The sequence below is a fragment of the Podarcis gaigeae genome (genome assembly GCF_964106915.1).
Source record: "Podarcis gaigeae genome assembly, chromosome: 5".
Classification (NCBI taxonomy): Eukaryota; Metazoa; Chordata; class Lepidosauria; order Squamata; family Lacertidae; genus Podarcis; species Podarcis gaigeae.
The window spans coordinates 73,803,659-73,822,510 of NC_139681.1; the positions used below are offsets into that span (position 1 = coordinate 73,803,659).

Genomic DNA, 18,852 nt, shown 5'->3' on the forward strand with positions numbered 1-18,852 from the left:
CAGTATGCCAACATCTTCATGGCAGATTTAGAACAACGTTTCCTAAACTCCTACCCACTCAAACCTCTCTTGTACCTGCGATACATTGACGATATTTTCATCATCTGGACACATGGTCAACAGACCCTGAACACCTTCCACCAGAAATTCAATGATTTTCACCCCACAATCAACCTAACTATGAATCAATCTATGCAAGAAATACATTTTTTGGACACTACTATAAAAATACAGGATGGGCACATAGACACCACCTTATACCGTAAGCCAACTGACCGACAAACATATCTACATGCCTCTAGCTACCATCCCAAACATACCAAACAGTCCATTGTATATAGCCAGGCACTACGTTACAGCCGCATCTGTTCCAATTCTACAGACAGAGACTCACCTAAGAGATCTACAGCAAACCTTTTTAGAACTAAAATACCCAACAGATGAAGTTAGACAACAGATCAACAGAGCCAGACTGATACCCAGAGAGAACTTGCTGCAAGACAGACCCAAAAAAGAAAATAACAGAACACCTCTAGTCATCACATACAGCTCCCAAGTTAAAACAGTACAACGCATCATCAGAGATCTACAACCTCTCCTGGACAATGACAGTTCTCTTTCTCAAGCTCTGGGAGGAAGACCTTTCATTGCCTACAGACAGCCACCCAGTCTTAAACAACTCCTAACCCACAATAATACTACAACCAGACCCAACACGGACACTGGCACCAGAGCCTGCAATAAACCCAGATGCCAACTTTGCTGCCACATACACCCGGACAACACCATTACTGGCCCCAACAACATCACACATACCATCTCGGGACTATTTAATTGCTCATCGTCTAACATTGTGTATGCCATCAAATGCCAACAGTGTCCTTCAGCTCTCTATATTGGACAAACAGGCCAGACCTTACGCCAAAGAATAAATGGACATAAATCGGACATCAGGAATCACAAGACAGAGAAACCAGTAGGAGAACACTTCAATCTCCCAGGACATTCTATACAAGATCTCAAAGTAGCTGTTTTACTACAAAGGAATTTCAGAAATAGACTGGAAAGAGAAGCTGCTGAATTACAACTTATCACCAAACTTAAAACCATGGAGAAACCTGGCCTGAACAAAGACCTTGGATTCTTATCTCATTATACATGACAAAGCCATTTTTCACCTTTTCACCCCTTGCTTCTTCCTGTAAGACCTATTGCAGTCGTTAAGAGTCGTCAACAGGCTCATCACAGCTATCTGCCAATCACCCATTCCCACCAGCCTTCTGAGTAATACCCCTCCCCACCTTCTCACTATATAGAAGGGTCTGGAAACTTCTGTTTCAGTGTATCTGAAGAAGTGTGCATGCACACGAAAGCTCATACCAAGAACTGACTTAGTTGGTCTTTAAGGTGCTACTGGAAGGAATTTTTTTTGTTTTGACTATGGCAGACCAACACGGCTACCTATCTGTAACATATTGCCCATGTGTTTCATTTCCTGGAAACTGGGTGTAAAACTACTTTAGAAGAAGAAAAAGGAGAAGAGTATGAGACAAGACTGCATCTACATGAGTAGCCAATTTTTTTTGTTTCTCCAGGAGTCTTACACAGGGAAGTACAGTTGAGGAGAGAGACAATTTAACAGCTGGTAGTTCCTTACACTCATCATGCTAGAGCACCAGAGGGAATTCATGATTAAATAGGCCACAATGGATTTGAAAGAACTGTAGAACTGGCTTGGGGCCATTTTTACTAGCCTGGGGTCACTAGAGTATAGAGGAGAAATGTCAGACCTGTGAGCATTCTAGTAAAAGAAAGGCCAACGAAGAAAAAACAGCATAGCTGGTACACATCCAGACTTTTTCTCTGCTAGGCTTCATTCAAATAGACAGCTTAACTTTGGAGCCAGATTGTGCAGGAATAAGGAATGTATTAGTGGCAAAATGATCAGTTAATGCCCCAAACAGCTGCTAACGTATTGTAGAACATCTTCATCAGTCGCTATGGGTTTCCTAGAAGAAGCCATAGTGATTAAGGTGCTCCTTTTGCATCAGAGTTGGGTCAAATCTCAGGAGTAAAGTCACAACTTCCAGTTACCCAAGTGGACATCCAGTGAAAAGGTGCAGTCATACCTGAATGAACATGTTGGGAACACTAGAGGACCTGAAAAAATGTTAAGCGGAGACCATCTTTATTGCCTATTGATTTGTGTTTTGGAGTTAAAGAAAAAGGACAAGGTGTGGTGATGGATCAACAGTACGTAAAAGATTTAAGTTGAAGACTGTGATACACTTAATATCTTGCTGCCAAACAAGCTGTAAAAAATTAATTGACTAATAACCACTTTGGCATCCCATATGTCATTTCTGGAAGCTGGTGACCCTTAGTCTTAGGTGAAAATAAAAGTTTGCTGATCAGCGGGAACCAGTGGTGCATATAATAGTGGAACAATAAGAGGGAGACCTACCTGTTTACAGATGACAAGCAGTAGCTGTAGAAATGTTGTGGCTTCATTACTGGTTATAAATCTGCAGCCAGTATGCACACGGAGTCAAGTCCAGTTAGCAGTAGAACCAGCTGATGAAGTAGCGATTCAAACAGAGGATGAGGAAGAACCACAGACTGAACAAGCAAAATTTCCAACACTCCATTCATTGGAATTCTCTGGCCTCCCTAGCAGGAGCAACCAGCATTATGGGCAGTTAGGCTATATTATCTCAGTGCAGCTAGGAGCCTAGCTACCTCCTCTCTACAAAGCCTTAAATCTTAAGAGCAGATTAGTAGTGAGGTCTTCTTTAAAAATTTAAGATGAGTTGTGAAGTTCTCCAAAACTATAAGTACCTTGCCTGCTTATATTCTTTTTCTGTTACAAAGGGCCTGTGAGTTGTTTTCCACATTGGGCTATGGCACTTGCAGCCATTTAAAGAAGACTGTTGGAGTTGAGACAAGTGAACAGCAACCATTTCCCCTCTCTTGTCACTAAAACCAAGCGACTGGTACTGATAATAACCAGGTGGAAAGGTTCTGTGGTAATGGCCTGAAAAATGACACTTGGGAGGACAGTGCTCAGTTTTATAGCTTTGCTTTATTTATGTACATTATATATTTTAACAGAGAATATTGTTATTGTTTCATGTTCAAATATTATAATCTTGTCTCTGTATGAGTCCTTTGTTGTGAGTCCCTCAAGAGACCCCAAATAGCAAAATTGTTAAAACACCCTTTTCCCCAATATGATTCAAGCTTCCCTGTCTGCTTTGACCTAAAAGAAGAAGAAAGTGTTTGTGTAAGATCTGATCACTGTTCTTCCAGCATTTCATCCAGTTTTATCCTCATTGCCTGCATTTTGTAGTGGGTTTTTGTGTGTAACAAATATTACTATATGAATGGTGAGCACATCCATTTCTTTATAGTTATTTCTGAGGTGAGCTTTCATAATTTGACCATTTATAATTTTCCCATTTTTCTTCATGAAATGCAGATTTGACTCCTCCTAATGTAGGTACTGTATTTAGTATTTTTCTTTAGCCTGTAAATGTATTTATCTTGAGATGATTGATTTCGTTCCCTTCCTGCTATGACTGCTTTCCCCCCCTAATTATCCTCTTGCACTGGTCATATAGCCTATTTTTCTTTTTAATATGCCGTTATAATGGAAAGAAAAATATTAATTCACTTATATATAAATGCAAGGTTGAAGGCTGTTTTCATACATAACAGGGTTGTTTTAGGAGTCTCACAAATAAGGACTGAAGTAGAGTCAAGACTTTAGACACACAAATAGGGACAGTTTCATCCTCTGGAACAATACAGTGTCTCTTCTTTCTCTCAGCTGGCTCGAATTCTAATTTCATGAATACTCTTTTAGAAATACAGTAAAATGATACAGATTTGAGTTCCTCTGGTCCAGAGCTATACTCTGGGTATGTCTTTATGTCCTGCGTAAATGCCATTGTCTTCCAAGGCATTAGGATTCTACTGCAACTTCTCTCTGTTGTTAAACACACACACACACACACACACACACACACACACACACACACTCAGTCTTCTTCCACCAGGCATTTAATGATATAGAAGTGTGACGTTACTGGTATTTGCATTGAGAAGGAGCAGTTGTAGCAGTGCTATATTTTATATTGTTTTATTATTTTAGAGATTGCTTTATCTTGTTTGTAACCCACCTTGTCATCACATGGTGATGAAGGGCATGATAAAAAGACAACAAATACAACTGTGAATAGGACCAATTGACTGAAGGGAAAATAGTCTGCCTTACTGGTGGCGAGACTGTTTAGCATCCAGTAGTGTTTCTCCCACACTTCTTAGACACTGGGGCTTTTCATGCATCAAGCTATTGCTCTAGTGTTTTAGATTTTGTATTGGTGATGGATAAACAAGGATTTTTGCTGTCACAGAGAAACAAGAGCTGGCAATTATGCCCGAAGATTCTTATTTCTGTTGCCACAGAAAGATTGTGGGATGTGTTGTTACTGACTAGCCTTTTGATAAATTAAATTGTACCTAGCATTGTGCCACTGAGAGAGGAGAGAGAGAGAGAGAGAGAGAGAGAGGTGCCATATTGTTCAGTGACTCATGCCCTCTCTTCTTTATTCTATTGGCATAATGCTACTGCATAATATTTTAGTCACACAAAGAGAAGTGCCATAGGGCATGTTGGCTATGGTGCTCCAGCTCAGTTTTTGTTTTCTATTATTTGTCCCTTCCATTACATAAAATTCAGTCTGTATATACCAGAAGGTATATTCTGAACAATGAAAAGGAAGTGGGGGGGGGGGGTAATGGAAAGCTGGCCAGTTTTCAAAAAGGTGAAAAGCTTAAGAATTCTTAGGTTCCTTTTTAACGAATAATCCTGTTTAGAGTGGCATATTAAATATAGTGTGCTATTCTTAGTTCCTCGGTTCCTTTTAACCAGAAGTACGTTCTTTCAACTTGCACGCTATTGCTGCTATTGGTCTAGAGTGGATTTTTCTGGCATTTTTCAGCATGCAGTTTTTAAATTCTTACTTTGAGTGAAGTTCTACATATTTCCTTTCTTATGCTTTCAGCAATAAGCTTTCCTGGAAGCGTTTGTTAGTTGTCTGTGAAATGTTCAAAATACATTTGAGTTAGAGATTGTTTTTTTAAAAAATATATCAAGCATATTGACACAGCTCATTTTAATCATTGATCCCAAAATACATTGTAGTCCAAATTTTAAAATCACAAGGTTTTCTCAATTAAGTAAGCATGTGGAGAAAATGTAATGTTTCTCAATTTGAGCAGAAACAGCCTTGAGGAAAGAATTGTATAAGGTTGCCACATAACGCAATTTTAATTTTTTGGCTCACTGTTCACAACGTGAAATTGGTTAAAATATGTTGAAATTAGGAAGAATTGTTTAAATATTTAATTTCTACACATCACATATTGAATTAGGCTGCAATCCTTTACCTACTTACCTTGGAAAAGTCCCATTGAACTCAGTGGGACTTAGATAAGTAGCCATGTGTAGGATGCCACTGTGTGTGTTTTTTAAAAGTAATAATTAAGATTATATACAGTGGCATAGTATAATATTTATATAGGCTGGTTCCTAATGAGCACGAATGAAAGAGAAGGGCAGAGTAATACAGAATAAAGAGGAAAATAGTTGCTATGTCTACACACGTAGCAAAATGTGATAAGAATACAGAAAAGATAGAATTGGCTGTAGTAGTATTTTAGGCAACAGGGGAATGCACTAGTTATGAATGTTCACCCTTGTAAAAACATCACTCTGCAATAAAAACTACACATCAGTGAGACAGATTGTTGACCAGATCATTCCCTATAATACTAGTTTTATATCTTCAGGGAGTTCTTCATATAGGGATCCCTTGCCTGTAGTTTGAAGTGGTATGTTCTGTGTTTTCCCACCTTGGGTCTCAACCATCTCATTCCATCCTGATTCTAAATAGATGCAGGTCACAGATAGCCCCATTGAGAAATACTAAGCTGCATACATGTCATACATCTAAAGCACATGACTTTCCCCAAAGCATTCTGGGAACTGTACTTTGTTGAGGGTGCAGAGAATTATAACTTGGAACGGGGTGTGTGTGAAACAACAATGCCCAGAATTCTTTCTGGGAAGTCATGTGCTTTAAATTGGTTTAAAATGTATGGTGCATACGCAGCCAAAATCGGACGCTTTTGATCAAAACAGTAAGGGCAGTTTAATTCTGCGGAAATCAAACACCACATAATTTCATCTACAGCAGAATTCCCAAAGTTAATCTGCCTTAAATGTATGCCCATATAAACAGAGTTATAACTTTAACATGAAAATGGTATTGATCAACTTACATGCATAATATTGTAGCAATGTCAGTGTGGCATAGTGAATTAAGTAGAGGTCTTGGACTTGGAAGACCAAGGTTCAAATGCCCCCTCAGTCTGCTCCCTCAGTGTACTCATTAGGCAGCATTGCATTAGGTAGCCTGTATCTACCACAGAGCCCACGGCTTGCTGATCAGAAGGTCGGCAGTTCGAATCCCCGTGACGGGGTGAGCTCCCGTTGCTCTGTCCCTGCTCCTGCCAACCTAGTAGTTCAAAAGCATGTCAAAGTGCAAGTAGATAAATAGGTACCGCTCGGGCGGGAAGGTAAATGGCGTTTCCATGCGCTGCTCTGGTTCACCAGAAGCGGCTTAGTCATGCTGGCCACATGACTCGGAAGCTGTACGCCGGCTCCCTCAGCCAATAAAGCGAGATGAGCACCGCAACCCCGGAGTCATCCGCGACTGGATGTAACAGTCAGGGGTCCCTTTACCATTTATCTCTGCTAAACTCAAATTACACTTGCAGAGTAGGAAATACTGTTTCCCCCTATATACTTTCCAAAGTTCTGTGGACTAGTGTTGGTATACAAATATATTAAGTACTTTTAATTTGGTTTTATGATTTTAAGTTCTTGCACTCCTCACCAACTACATCTCTCAAACAGTAGACATTTCCCCTCTTTGGAATACTGCCCACCCAGACCTACTATTTTTTCATAGAAAGAGGAAATACCTCTTCTGCTTTGTGATGCGTGTTCCATTTGTACCCAGAGCTTTTAAAAGCCAGATCAGAAGAGATTATTTCTCAGGAAAAGATACATTGCTTTTATATTCTTTCAGAGTAATGGCACATATAAAATGTGTTATCTAAGAAATTTTGTACCCTTTGCTATAGGAGAAAGTAAGGAAGAAAGAACATTCCGAAACTGGATGAATTCTTTGGGTGTAACTCCTTACATTAACCATTTGTACAGGTAATATTTTTATTCTTGACTGGCCATTTAACTGATCCATGGTGTAACCCTCACTGGAAAATATTGTAATTGATAGGACTTAGTTTTGCTTGGATCAGTGATAACACAGTACTGTTTTTCTGATCATTAGAGATGATAGGCTGGTATAGCTCAGTTGGTGGAGCCTTAGACTCTTAATCTCAGAGTTGTGGGTTTGAGCCTTACAAAAGATTCCTGCATTGTAGGGGATTAGACTAGATGACCCCCCTGGTCCCTTCCAACTCTGCAGTTCTATGATTCTATTATTTCTATGATTCAGAACTGGGACTGCCAGATTCAGAACAGGACTGCCTCTTCTGGTATGCCCCGCGGAGGACCTTAAGGTCCATAAATAGCAACACTCTAGAGGTCCCAGGCCCTAAGGAAGTCAGATTAGCCTCAACCAGGGCCAAGGCCTTTTTGACACTGGCTCTGGCCTGGTGGAACGCTCTGTCTCATGAGACCAGTGCCCTGCGGGATCTGATATATTTCCATAGGGCCTGTAAGACAGTTGTTCCGCCTGGCCTTTGACTTGGAATTAGCCTGAATCCCCTCCACCTCTTTCCTATTCCTTCTGTGATGGAACCCCTATTTGGGGACTTCCCTGGCTTTTTTCTGGCCCATGTAGGACCAGTCTGGATAGCTGGCCTTGGTGAAGATTTGACATTTTCTCCCCGCAAACAGTTTTTGATCTGGGCTTCCACTGAAATGAGGCTTCATTTTAAGTTGTATTTTAATCAATTGTTTTTATACCTGATGTTAGCCGCCCTGAGCCCAGTCTTGGTCAAGGAGGGCAGGGTATAAATAAAATTTATTATTATATATAGAGAGAGATATAGATATAAATATATATTTTCTCAGTGACTGTGATAGTGAGTAAATAAGTAAGTAAATAATTTAGGAGGAAAAGAGAGGAGTACCAAGCAATGAAAGCCTCAGAAATTTACTTGGATACACTACTGACTGCATTCAGGGAACAAATAATTTATTTGTGTAAATATATATGTTTTCTCTCTCTCCCTCTCCCTACACTGACCAGTGACCTTGCTGATGCTTTAGTAATCTTCCAGCTCTATGAGATGATTCGTGTACCTGTACAGTGGAACCACGTCAACAAACCACCGTATCCTGCACTTGGGGGTAACATGAAAAAGGTTTGTAAAAGTGTCTGTTTTGGAAACCACAGTGGCTCCTCAGCCATTTGCTTAAGCCGCATTATCATGAATGGTGTTGGTGTCCCTGAATTATTCACCCTTGCTTAAGGTAGCGTATTAATATGGTTACAACTCTTGAAATAAGTTTCTTGGTGTGGCCCTTAGACTGGACCTCAGCAAATACTTCACTTGGGATGAAGCATGCATGTCACAGAGGCATACATGCCTACAGAAAATGCAGTTTTCACCTACGGTACTGAATGAACTTACAAGTCTCGAGACATTGAGCAATATAACCATGATAAATGGCCAACACAGATCAGTCAAATGCAACAGAATTTAGAGCTGTTTCACAAGCAGGGAGCCAGAACTAAAAGTATATGCAGAGCAGGTCACTCAAGCGGCTGAGCTTAGATGCTGAACACGTCTCAAGTTGCACACACATGCAGGATATTATTAAGAAATTTTGCATGTTTCATCAGGGGAACATTGAGATTGTCCTTGCCATTAATATCAATCAGTGAATCTGAACACAGAACTCAGAACACATGTAGGGCAGTTCACCCAAGAAAAGTGAACCACATCACAGACCACACAGTTCAAGTTTCACACATGCATGTTTATTTAGAAAACAGATTGAAAACCTCAAGGCTTCTATTAAAGCCAGGAACAATGAATGCATCTATAGCAGAGAACTCAAAACACATGTAAGGCAGATATAATGCAAAACAGATTATGCAAGAAAGTGAAACCAAACCACTGTCTACAAGTCTAGTAAAAAAAGTCCCTCTGCATTACATATGGTAGGTGAACATACATATGAAGCATACATATGTATGAGGGGAAACTCAGTCACCTGCACAGAACAGGATACAGACACTCTCAACATACAAACAAAGCCAGGATAGAAGCATTCTTGTACAACTATTGATACAACTACAGGAAAACAGCACTCTATTGCCTTTATAGTCATTGGAAGTAGGCATGTTAGGGCCATCTTTGTTATGTCATCACCCTGTGATCTTCAGATGAAAGGTAGTATACAAATTTAATAAATAATAATCTGATATGGAAGGCAAATGGACAGGCTGCACCCAGTGGGGACGTGCTTTCCTTACCTGAAGGCAACTGCCTCTACTAATCGTTCCTGCAACTTCGTCTGAAGATCACTAAACCAAATGGGAACTTGGAAGAAAATGTTAGCCAGTGAGGCCAAGTCTAGAACTCCTTTCCAAGTTCACTCAGTTATCCCCAGGGATTGGTGTCGAGGTGTTTCAAGCCATGACCCACATATCCATAAGGAGGGGGCAGCTGTGAACTCTGCTTGTTGATGAGCCATGAGGAGAGTATCAAGTGGTGACTCACCATGGTTGCAGGTACCAGCATAATGGGTGCCATTTAACACTTCAAAAGTGGAGTATCTGAAACCAGCGTGGGTGCATGCTTAGTGCAAGATGGTTCTAGTCTTGCAGAACAGGACTACCATCTGGATAGCCCACTTGACATTCCTTTAGGTGACACTATTGAAGGTGATATTGTGACCTCTGAGGCATGTGCTTTGCCTACTAGAGGAGGGCTGCCCATAAATGTGACATCTCAAGGCAGATCCTTGACTTTGCCAGTATAAGGACTGTATGCTTTGAGGAAGGGTTCTGGTAATTGCATCCTAAGTGGTGGACCAAGTACTGGTGACCTCTGGTGCCACTACTTTAGCTGATCTGGATGTTGTTCTTTTTGTTGAGCTTAGGTCTGTGTTTACTTATTATTGTTTACAGATGGCTAGATAATGTTCTTAGGAAAGGGAGATAAGTTCCATTAAGAAAAAAGGTTGGAAATGCTTGCCAGCACAGGTGAGAGTATTAAATTAGCCAAATCGTATTTGCCTAGTAGTCCTTCACTAGGAGTGTATGCCTAGGTTTTCTGTGCCTTGATTCATATTAATAAAAGCTAATATTTTCAGAAGATTTGGATGAAGTTTGTCTAACCGCATGCCTAAGCAGCAAGCATGACACCATACATATGTATATTAAACACATTCATCTGCTGGTATAGGGTGCTCTTGCTGCACTGGTGTTAAGGTTGGTTTGCTCCAATTGAAATATTTTGATAAATGATAGTTCCAAACATGGGCGTAGTCATCTGCCTCCCCCAAATCAAGTACATAAATAAAATTACTTAACTAACTGGCCAGTTGCATTGCAGATAACTCGGCTCTGCTGCCTCAACATAAAGCCAGCCCCCCCCCAATAAATCCTGGCAACGCCCATGATGGTTCCAAATAGTTTCTGACCTTGATTTGTCATTTCTTTTAGATTGAAAATTGTAATTATGCAGTGGAACTGGGGAAGTCAAAGGCCAGATTCTCATTGGTTGGGATTGGTGGACAGGACCTCAATGAAGGCAACCCAACATTGACATTGGCACTGGTGTGGCAGTTAATGAGAAGGTGAGGATGTGTTATAGCTCACAAAACCAAAATGTTTTCAAAACCAATGTATGTTCTTCATTTGTTTGCAACCAGTCTGCAGTTTTATTTGTAAAGTCAGATAAATTATTTTCAGGTGTTTGTCTTGTCAGAAAATTCTTAGGTACAGTTTAGGAACTTGACTTTATCCAATCTGGAATATATGCACAAGTCATACGCTACAGAATTAGGAATCACAGCATAAAACTATTTAGCAACAAAATTCAGTAAACAACTGGAGAAACTTGGAGCAGAGAGCAGGCAGGCAGAAGAATGAAGCTCCTCAACTCATACCACAGCCCTTGTGTTTGAAATTACCGCCCACCATGCACAAACAGACATACCATTAAGCACCTGAGGGTGGTCTATAAAATGCTTCCCAATGTGACTAGCGACAGTAGTGCCTGCCCTGCATCTGATTCTCTCCCATGTTTACTCTTTGTTTGGCTCTATCTGCCAAAAAGCAGTTGGGCCGTATTGTGCTTCACTTGGCTTATGCTGAAGTCCCTGCACCGTACTGCCTGGGGAGCAGTGGCGCTGTACTCTAAATCACTGAGTCTCTTGGGTGTGCTGATCGGAAGGTTGGCGGTTTGAATCTGTATGATGGGATGAGCTCCCGTTTCTCTGTCCCAGCTTCTGCCAACCTAGCAGTTCAAAAGCATACCAGTGTAAGTAGATAAATAGGCACCGCTGTGGCAGGAAGGTAAATGGCATTTCCATGCACTCTGGCACTCATCACAGTGTGTCCCATTGGGCCAGAAGCATTTTAGTCATGCTGGCCCCATTACCCGGAAAGCTGTTTGCAGACAAACGCCAGCTTCCTTGGCCTGAAGTGAGATGAGCGCTGCAGCCCATACTCACCTTTGATTGGACTTCACCATCCAGGGGTGCTTTACCTTACCTTAACTTTTACTATAATGCCTGGTGCTGTGTCAATTTCAGTAAAGTTGCAGTTTGCTTTTAACCCTCCTGCTTTTTCTGTTCTCAATGTAAGCACATTTTCTATAATTTTTTTCTGTATGAAAGTTGTATTTTGTAACTGTTTTAACATGTCAGGAAAATATGGAGGAATTGTTAAATTCCTTATCAACTGCAAATACTGTGTTCTTTCTGTTGCAGGTACACTTTGAACGTACTATCGGACCTTGGTGAGGGGGAAAAAGTAAATGATGCGGTTATTATTAAATGGGTGAATCAGACTCTTGCAAATGCAAATAAGAGTACTTCAATAACTAGCTTCAAGGTAATGAAGACACTCTAGAGAAAGGAAATGTGAATTAATCAGAAACATAATTATTTTGATGGGAATTAATCTATAGCAAAGGCTCTGCATTAGTTATTGTATATAAGTTGTGTATAAATAGCTGCAAATAGATTATGAATGCAAGTAGATTATGAATGTCATGAAAAACAGTACCACATTTAGATTACAAAATAATAGTAACACATGTTAATATAGATACAAGATGATATGTGTGTAAATCCGTATTTGTAATGAACTTTTACTATGTAACTAGCAGAAATTTTGCTTAATGGAAATGAATAATTTTAGCATGCGACAGGAGGATTTCAACTTAACCAGTAATCCTAAAACCTCAGGATGGGTTTCTTAGAAGACAGTATTAAACATCCATCTCATTTTGAGGCAGTAGTGCTGTTTGGGACATTTTTGTAATATGATGTTGCATTAAAACCACTAGAGGGAGCAACCCTAACAAAGAGACTGAAATCTGTTTGGTGTGGTTGAGAATAAAACCGTTTCTGCTTCATAAAATATCAACATTTCCATAAGGTTTTAAGACATATTTGAGAATGGCCTGGTTGCAATATCAATTTCATTAGGCCTTGAGTCGATGTAGTTCTCTGAAGATTTGGCCATTCACCAGTGAAAATAAAAGTGTCGAATAAATGTTACATGAATATTTAGCCAATATTTTTCAGAGTTCAGATCAGTCTCTTTCTATTTTAGAAAGTGGTCTCGTGGCATTGGAACATGGGGTACACAGAATGACAGAAGAGTAATAGTGGACAGACGTAATCCACAATTATTAGCACTAGAATGGGATTTTATGGCCAGTTCATTTATTAAGATACATCAGCTTAATTAGTAGAGATAGGAGAACATTGCTGGGTTTAAAGGCACAGTATGCAACTGTACGAGCAAGTCTGAAATCATAGCTTTAATCTGCCTGGTAGGAATAGCATGCTGAGACTTTGGAGGAGTAAAGCTAATTCTGTGGTGCCTCCTGCTGATTCCTTGATGTCATGCACTTGACTGCCCATCTGCTTTAACTGCTGGAAGGAGGTGAGCAGGGTCAGCTATTTTAAGCCAGAGAGGAAATGCGTTTCAGTAACCAGGAAGAAAATGCAGTGCTCAATGGCAAGCTCAAAGTAGTATTAGGATTCTAGAAATAGGCAGATCATGCCACTTGCAAATAAGTAGAAGGAAATCCTATTCACAGAAGAAAGTCAACCTGAAAAAATATCCATAGAGATTTTTCCAAAACCTTTTGATAGGATTTCATAACAAAATGTTATTTAGTCATATCATAACGGATATTTTATCATGGGAAATGAAGCAGCAGGTGGTTATAAAAGGTCATTTGTCAAAAAGGAGAAAATTCAAAAGTATTGAAAAACATGACTTTGACCATTCATGATTCAGCAGTTATTACATACACTGTGTTTTAGCTGCCACACCATTATATTAGGATTTATTTATCAATGAGATAGTGGATAAAGAGAAGGGAGATACATGGTGAAAATACTGGTAAGAGTATTAAAGAAAATCCATTCATTAATGATAGTGAAACTTTTCAACACCTTCTCCTTCCAGGACAAATCCATAAGCACTAGTTTACCTGTACTAGATTTAATAGATGCTATTGCGCCAAAAGCAATCCGTCCAGAAATGGTCAAGAGGGAAGATCTTTCTGAAACAGACAAACTGAACAATGCTAAGTAAGTCTTTGCAGAATATTTCTTCCTTTATTATACATGGAGGTTCTGATGCAGCCTAGATGCACGTGGCTTGTTGTAAATGTCAACTAATTCCTACTCTGTTACAGAAAAAAAGAACAAATGGTCTGTGGCACCTTAGACTTAACAGTGTTTATGCTGTAAGCTACTGTGGAGAAGAGCCTTCTTTTTCAGATCCATGAAGAGTTATTCTCAGCTGGCAGATAAATGCCCTCTGTTTCATATCTGCCTGCCTGTATATTTTAACATCATGTGTCTAATGAAGTGTACTGTTGTCAGTGCAATCGGGATGAGGAGACTGGGATGATGGGGTATATATTCAGGCTCATAAACATCAAAAAGATGCATCCAAACCTCTTCAGTGGGGCCCAGATCATCATTACAGTGTTACTGTGTGCATGTCAACCCACTTCTCTTTGCTGAGTTATGTATCAAGTGTTAGTAACACTGATTCAGCATGCTTTATATGTACAAATGATATTGGAACTGTTGTCAGCTCAGATAAAGCTGCTTGCTCATCCAAAGAGGGGGATACCAGAGTTTTCATGGGTGGCATAATCCAGTGCTCAAATACAATGTTAATTTCTTCCTTTTTCTTTGAATGCCTTTCCCTTTAATGCCACAGCTCTAAATCAGTCATAGGAAGCTGCACATAGGAACTGGCTTAAAAGTTTTTTTAAATGCTGACACGCACAAAAAAACTTACCTTTTGACTTTTTTAAAGCACATAAAATTCTATTTTCAGTGGTATGGTTTCAATAATATGCTGCTCTTTCTCATGAAAGTTGGCCCTTTGAGAGTCTTTATCTTTCTGGAAGCAAGCTAAGACTTTCTTTATACTTTCTAAGTATAAGCTGCTAACATGCTTGACTCTGCTACGCTATTAGTTTGTTTATTGTTTAGGCTTTTACTGCATGTTATAATAATAATTTATTATTTATACCCCACCCATCTGGCTGGGCTTCCCCAGTCTCTCTGGGTGGCTTCCAACAAAATATTAAAATACAGTAATGCATCAAACATTAAAAGCTTCCCTAAACAGGCCTTCAGATGTCTTCTAAAAGTCTGGTGGTTGTTGTTCTCTTTGACATCTGGTGGGAGGGTGTTCCACAGGGCGGGTGCCACTGTCGAGAAGGCCCTCTGCCTGGTTTCCTGTAACTTGGCTTCTCGCAGTGAGGGAACCGCCAGAAGGCGCTCGGCTCTGGACCTCAGTGTCTGGGTAGAACAATCATGTTATCTTTTATTATTTGAGTATAGTAGTTTTATACTACACATCACGGCACTCCAGATGTTGGACTACATTTCCCATATGCCCCAACCAGTGGTGCCCATGATCAGGGATGATGGGAGTTGTAAGCCAACATCTGGAGGACCAAAGTTCACCCACCCCTGCAGTAAATTTTATACCGGAAGGTGGAACAATAATTATAGTAAGTAAATAGCAGTTGTGTAATATTTTGTTTCACATCTATGGCTGCAAATTGTTTATAGGCATGGGAAATGGATATGCTAATTGTTTGGTGTAGCCTGAATTTGATAAGCAATAGATCTTTAGAACAAAATAATGGCTATGCTACAATAATAAGGTTGTTATATCTCATTAGTCAATGCCAGATGAATAATGCTACTTTTTTTTCTCTCTCTCTCTCTCCAAGATATGCTATATCAGTTGCTCGGAAAATTGGTGCTTGTATATATGCCCTGCCGGATGACTTGGTAGAAGTGAAGCCAAAAATGGTGATGACCGTCTTTGCTTGCTTGATGGGAAGAGGACTGAACAAAATAAAATAAAGATTTTTTTTACAAATGTTTTCTGCCATGATATACACAATGAATGCCTCATTGTTTACAGACTAATGGAATTTAGTAGCTGTAAAACAGAGATAATTTATATAAACCAATGTGGAGATGTATAGAGAGACTATTTAATATAAGAATTGTTTATATTTAAGGTTTCATCTGAAAAGTTTTATATATCAGTAATTTGTGAGCTAATGTAATGCAGTAATCACCAATAAGATTACAATGTTATATAGCCTTTTTAAATGAATATGATACATGCTGTTTTCATAGTGCACAAATTATCAAGATTTTAAAGTGCTATTTTAGGAACTGCTGTGAAATTAAGTTTTTATGTCAGTGTGTTATTAACGCGTAGTCTGCACATGAAAGACCTTGAAAGTCCTTGCCTTATTATAAGGGACTACCCAAACTCCTGTTGGAATTTGGGCTGCAAATTAAAAACTTCTGATCATAAGGATTCTTTCTAGGGAGTAATTTTCATTGCACTGAATGGGACTGACTTCTAAGTAAAAACTCTGAGGTTCTGAGTACTAATTGATTTAGGCTACAATCCTAAAGTCCCATTGAATTATTTGGGGCTTACTTCTGAGTAGACATGGTTAGGCTTGCACTGTTAGTAGAGCAATCAACAAAAGTTCTAGCTGATTAATTGATGTACATTTTAATTGTTGAGGGTGAATTTAATTTGCTGGAGTTGCAAGGTAAGATCTTGGGAAAGGGAGAAGGGTTGGGCTGTTCTGGTTCTTATGTATTACTATACTTGGAAATTAAAAATACTAAACAATGAAGGCAGCTGTAGCTATAACACCCTGTTCCTTGGCCTTCATTAAAATACAAAGGTTGAGATGTGAGACTGGGACGTCCCTTATCAAAATCCGTCCCTGCACAGTCTCCTTTCACTCGTCCTCTGCAGGTCTATGCCATGGTTAACAATTATATGAGAACCTCCTTTGTTAAACATGATTAATACTAACCAGAGTTTGCAGTTAATTAGAATTTAGAAATCAAGAATTGGAAGCTGGCTTCATAAAGAGACCAATGCTGATTGTAGGCCTTAATCATGGTTTTGACTGGTGAGAGAAGGATGAGGGGAATTTGCTGTGGAATCAGCCCTTCTCTAATCCCTTAAATTTGATCAAATGAGACCCAGTACATTTACAGTAGTCCCTGAGCAGTAGTTTTTGTGTATCAAAACTTCAGTATTTAAAAGACATCTGTATTAATGTTAGTGTAGCATGCAGGTTCAGTTAAATTTAGGGAACAGTCAACAACCCTATACCCAGGGCTTTTTCTCAGCCGGAACTTACTGGAACTTAGTTCCGGCACCTCTCAGGTGGGCGCCGTTGCCATTATAAGAGAACAAGGGATGAGTTCATGGTGAGTTCTGGCACCTCTTTTTCTAGAAAAATAGCACTGCCTATACCCTTTTTACAATATGGGGAAGATAAACTGATATAGAGTTATCATGGTGTAGTGGTGGCATTTCTGCCATATCCTGTAGCTCCTTAACCATTGCATCTTGATTATAGCATTGCACCCTTAGTCAATTTGATTAGTAGAAAGTGTAGCTGGTTAAAGCAAATTTTAAAAATAGAATTGATTTGCAAACGTAGTATTGAAGATGGAACTTGCTGTTTATTTAAATGAGTTGCATTGGGACCCTTGGGGTCCCTTCCAATTCTACAGTTCTATGATTCTATGTTTTAAAACTGAACATCCCCTCTTGTCAATATTGTTCTGTAGAAATGCTTGTAATATGAAACAACTTCAACATATTTTTTAAAGTAATTTGTTAAAGAAAAATTAACAATTGGTTGTGGTTTGTGGCATTGTATAAGCACAAGTATAACAAGGACAATAAGCAAAATGAAAATTATGTACGTAGTAAGGCTTTCAATGAGAAAATATCCAAGCTAAAATGTTAAATTAAGAAGCAATAAAGAGAGATGACAGGTCCAGTTTGAGGCCTCTCTTTACATGTGATGAGCTTTCTTATAAATGTTTTTAATATGTGTGCACTTCCTATTGCTGATTTCTCATAGGAAAGTTGCATTAACTTGACTCCTTATTGCAGACTATTGGTAAAAAGATTCACACTTATTTGGGCACATTCACACCATACATTTAAAGCACTGTGATACCACTTTAGATAGTTATGGCTTCCCTCAAAGAATTCTGCAAGCTGTAGTTTAAGGGCGCTGAGAGTTGTTAGGAGATGCTATAGAATAACCACAGTTGTTTCAAAGTGTGGCTGGCTTTGTCATCCAAGAGGCAAAACCTTTGAGGCAGTTTACTGTAGGCACATACCACACTCCTGGCTCATAAAGAATCGGTCATTCATATTCAAGGAGTGTAGGACTGTATCTGAACATTTAGCCATACAAACCAGTGTTAGCTTAATGTAAAGGAGCATATTATGATGGGTTGCATATGACAAATCTCCCATATCTTTAAAAGCCATATAGCCAGCAAGGTATACGCTATAGTCTCCTGTAGAAGCCCTTAGTCTAGTGAGGCCACATCAGCACCATATATTTTTTAACCACTTTTAACAGTCATGTCTTCCCCAAAGAATCCTAGAAAACATAGTTAAGGGTGCTGACAGTTGTTAGGAAACTCCTGCTCCCATCACAGAGCCACAATTCACAGTGCTTTAACCCAATCCCTGTTCTCAGTGAATTATGGGAATTGTAGCTCTGTGAGGAGAGTAGGGGTCTTCTAACAACTCAGCACCTTTAACAAACTACCGTTCCCAGCCCCCAGTTTCCCTCTGCCTCTTCCTCTCCTTGTTGTCCAATACCAGCATCCATTGAAAACTGATGGGATTTTCTCCTGTGGTCAGCATGGGAGGAGGAGGCACCAGCAGCCATGGGCAAATAGCAAGGACAGACTGGAACCGCTTCCTCAAACTTAAAAACTGGGGAAAAGGAAGCATCCCACATTCTGTGCGCAAGGTTCCGGGCTTAATCCTCAGCATTGCCAGTTGAGAGGACCACAGATAGAGGGGTCTGGAAAGATCACATTGTGAATATGTGGACAGTGGCGTTGCGTGGGTTGTCAGCACCCGGGGCAAGGCAAGTAATTTGCACCCCCTAACCCGTGGATTTGCGCCCCCTAACCCTAACCCCCAGATGTTGCGGCCG

The 18,852-nt window shown here is 39.7% G+C and overlaps 1 protein-coding gene across 2 annotated transcripts in view; it reads left to right on the top strand.

The window, feature by feature from the left end:
• Positions 1-17,685, top strand: part of PLS1 (plastin 1) — a 52,362-nt gene extending 34,677 nt beyond the window's left edge. Inside the window, exons 11-17 of one of the 2 annotated variants that reach the window (XR_014564254.1) lie at positions 7,213-7,291; positions 8,349-8,463; positions 10,776-10,909; positions 12,047-12,170; positions 13,764-13,888; positions 15,562-16,457; positions 16,509-17,685. Coding sequence is in view for 1 of the 2 variants with exons in the window: in XM_083739039.1 (XP_083595165.1) it covers positions 7,213-7,291; positions 8,349-8,463; positions 10,776-10,909; positions 12,047-12,170; positions 13,764-13,888; positions 15,562-15,697 (713 nt within the window). In the remaining variant the exon portion in view is untranslated. Of the gene's footprint in view, positions 1-7,212; positions 7,292-8,348; positions 8,464-10,775; positions 10,910-12,046; positions 12,171-13,763; positions 13,889-15,561 lie in introns of both variants that reach the window. The other variant, XM_083739039.1, reaches the window with a different exon arrangement.
• Positions 17,686-18,852: the final 1,167 nt, after the last annotated feature.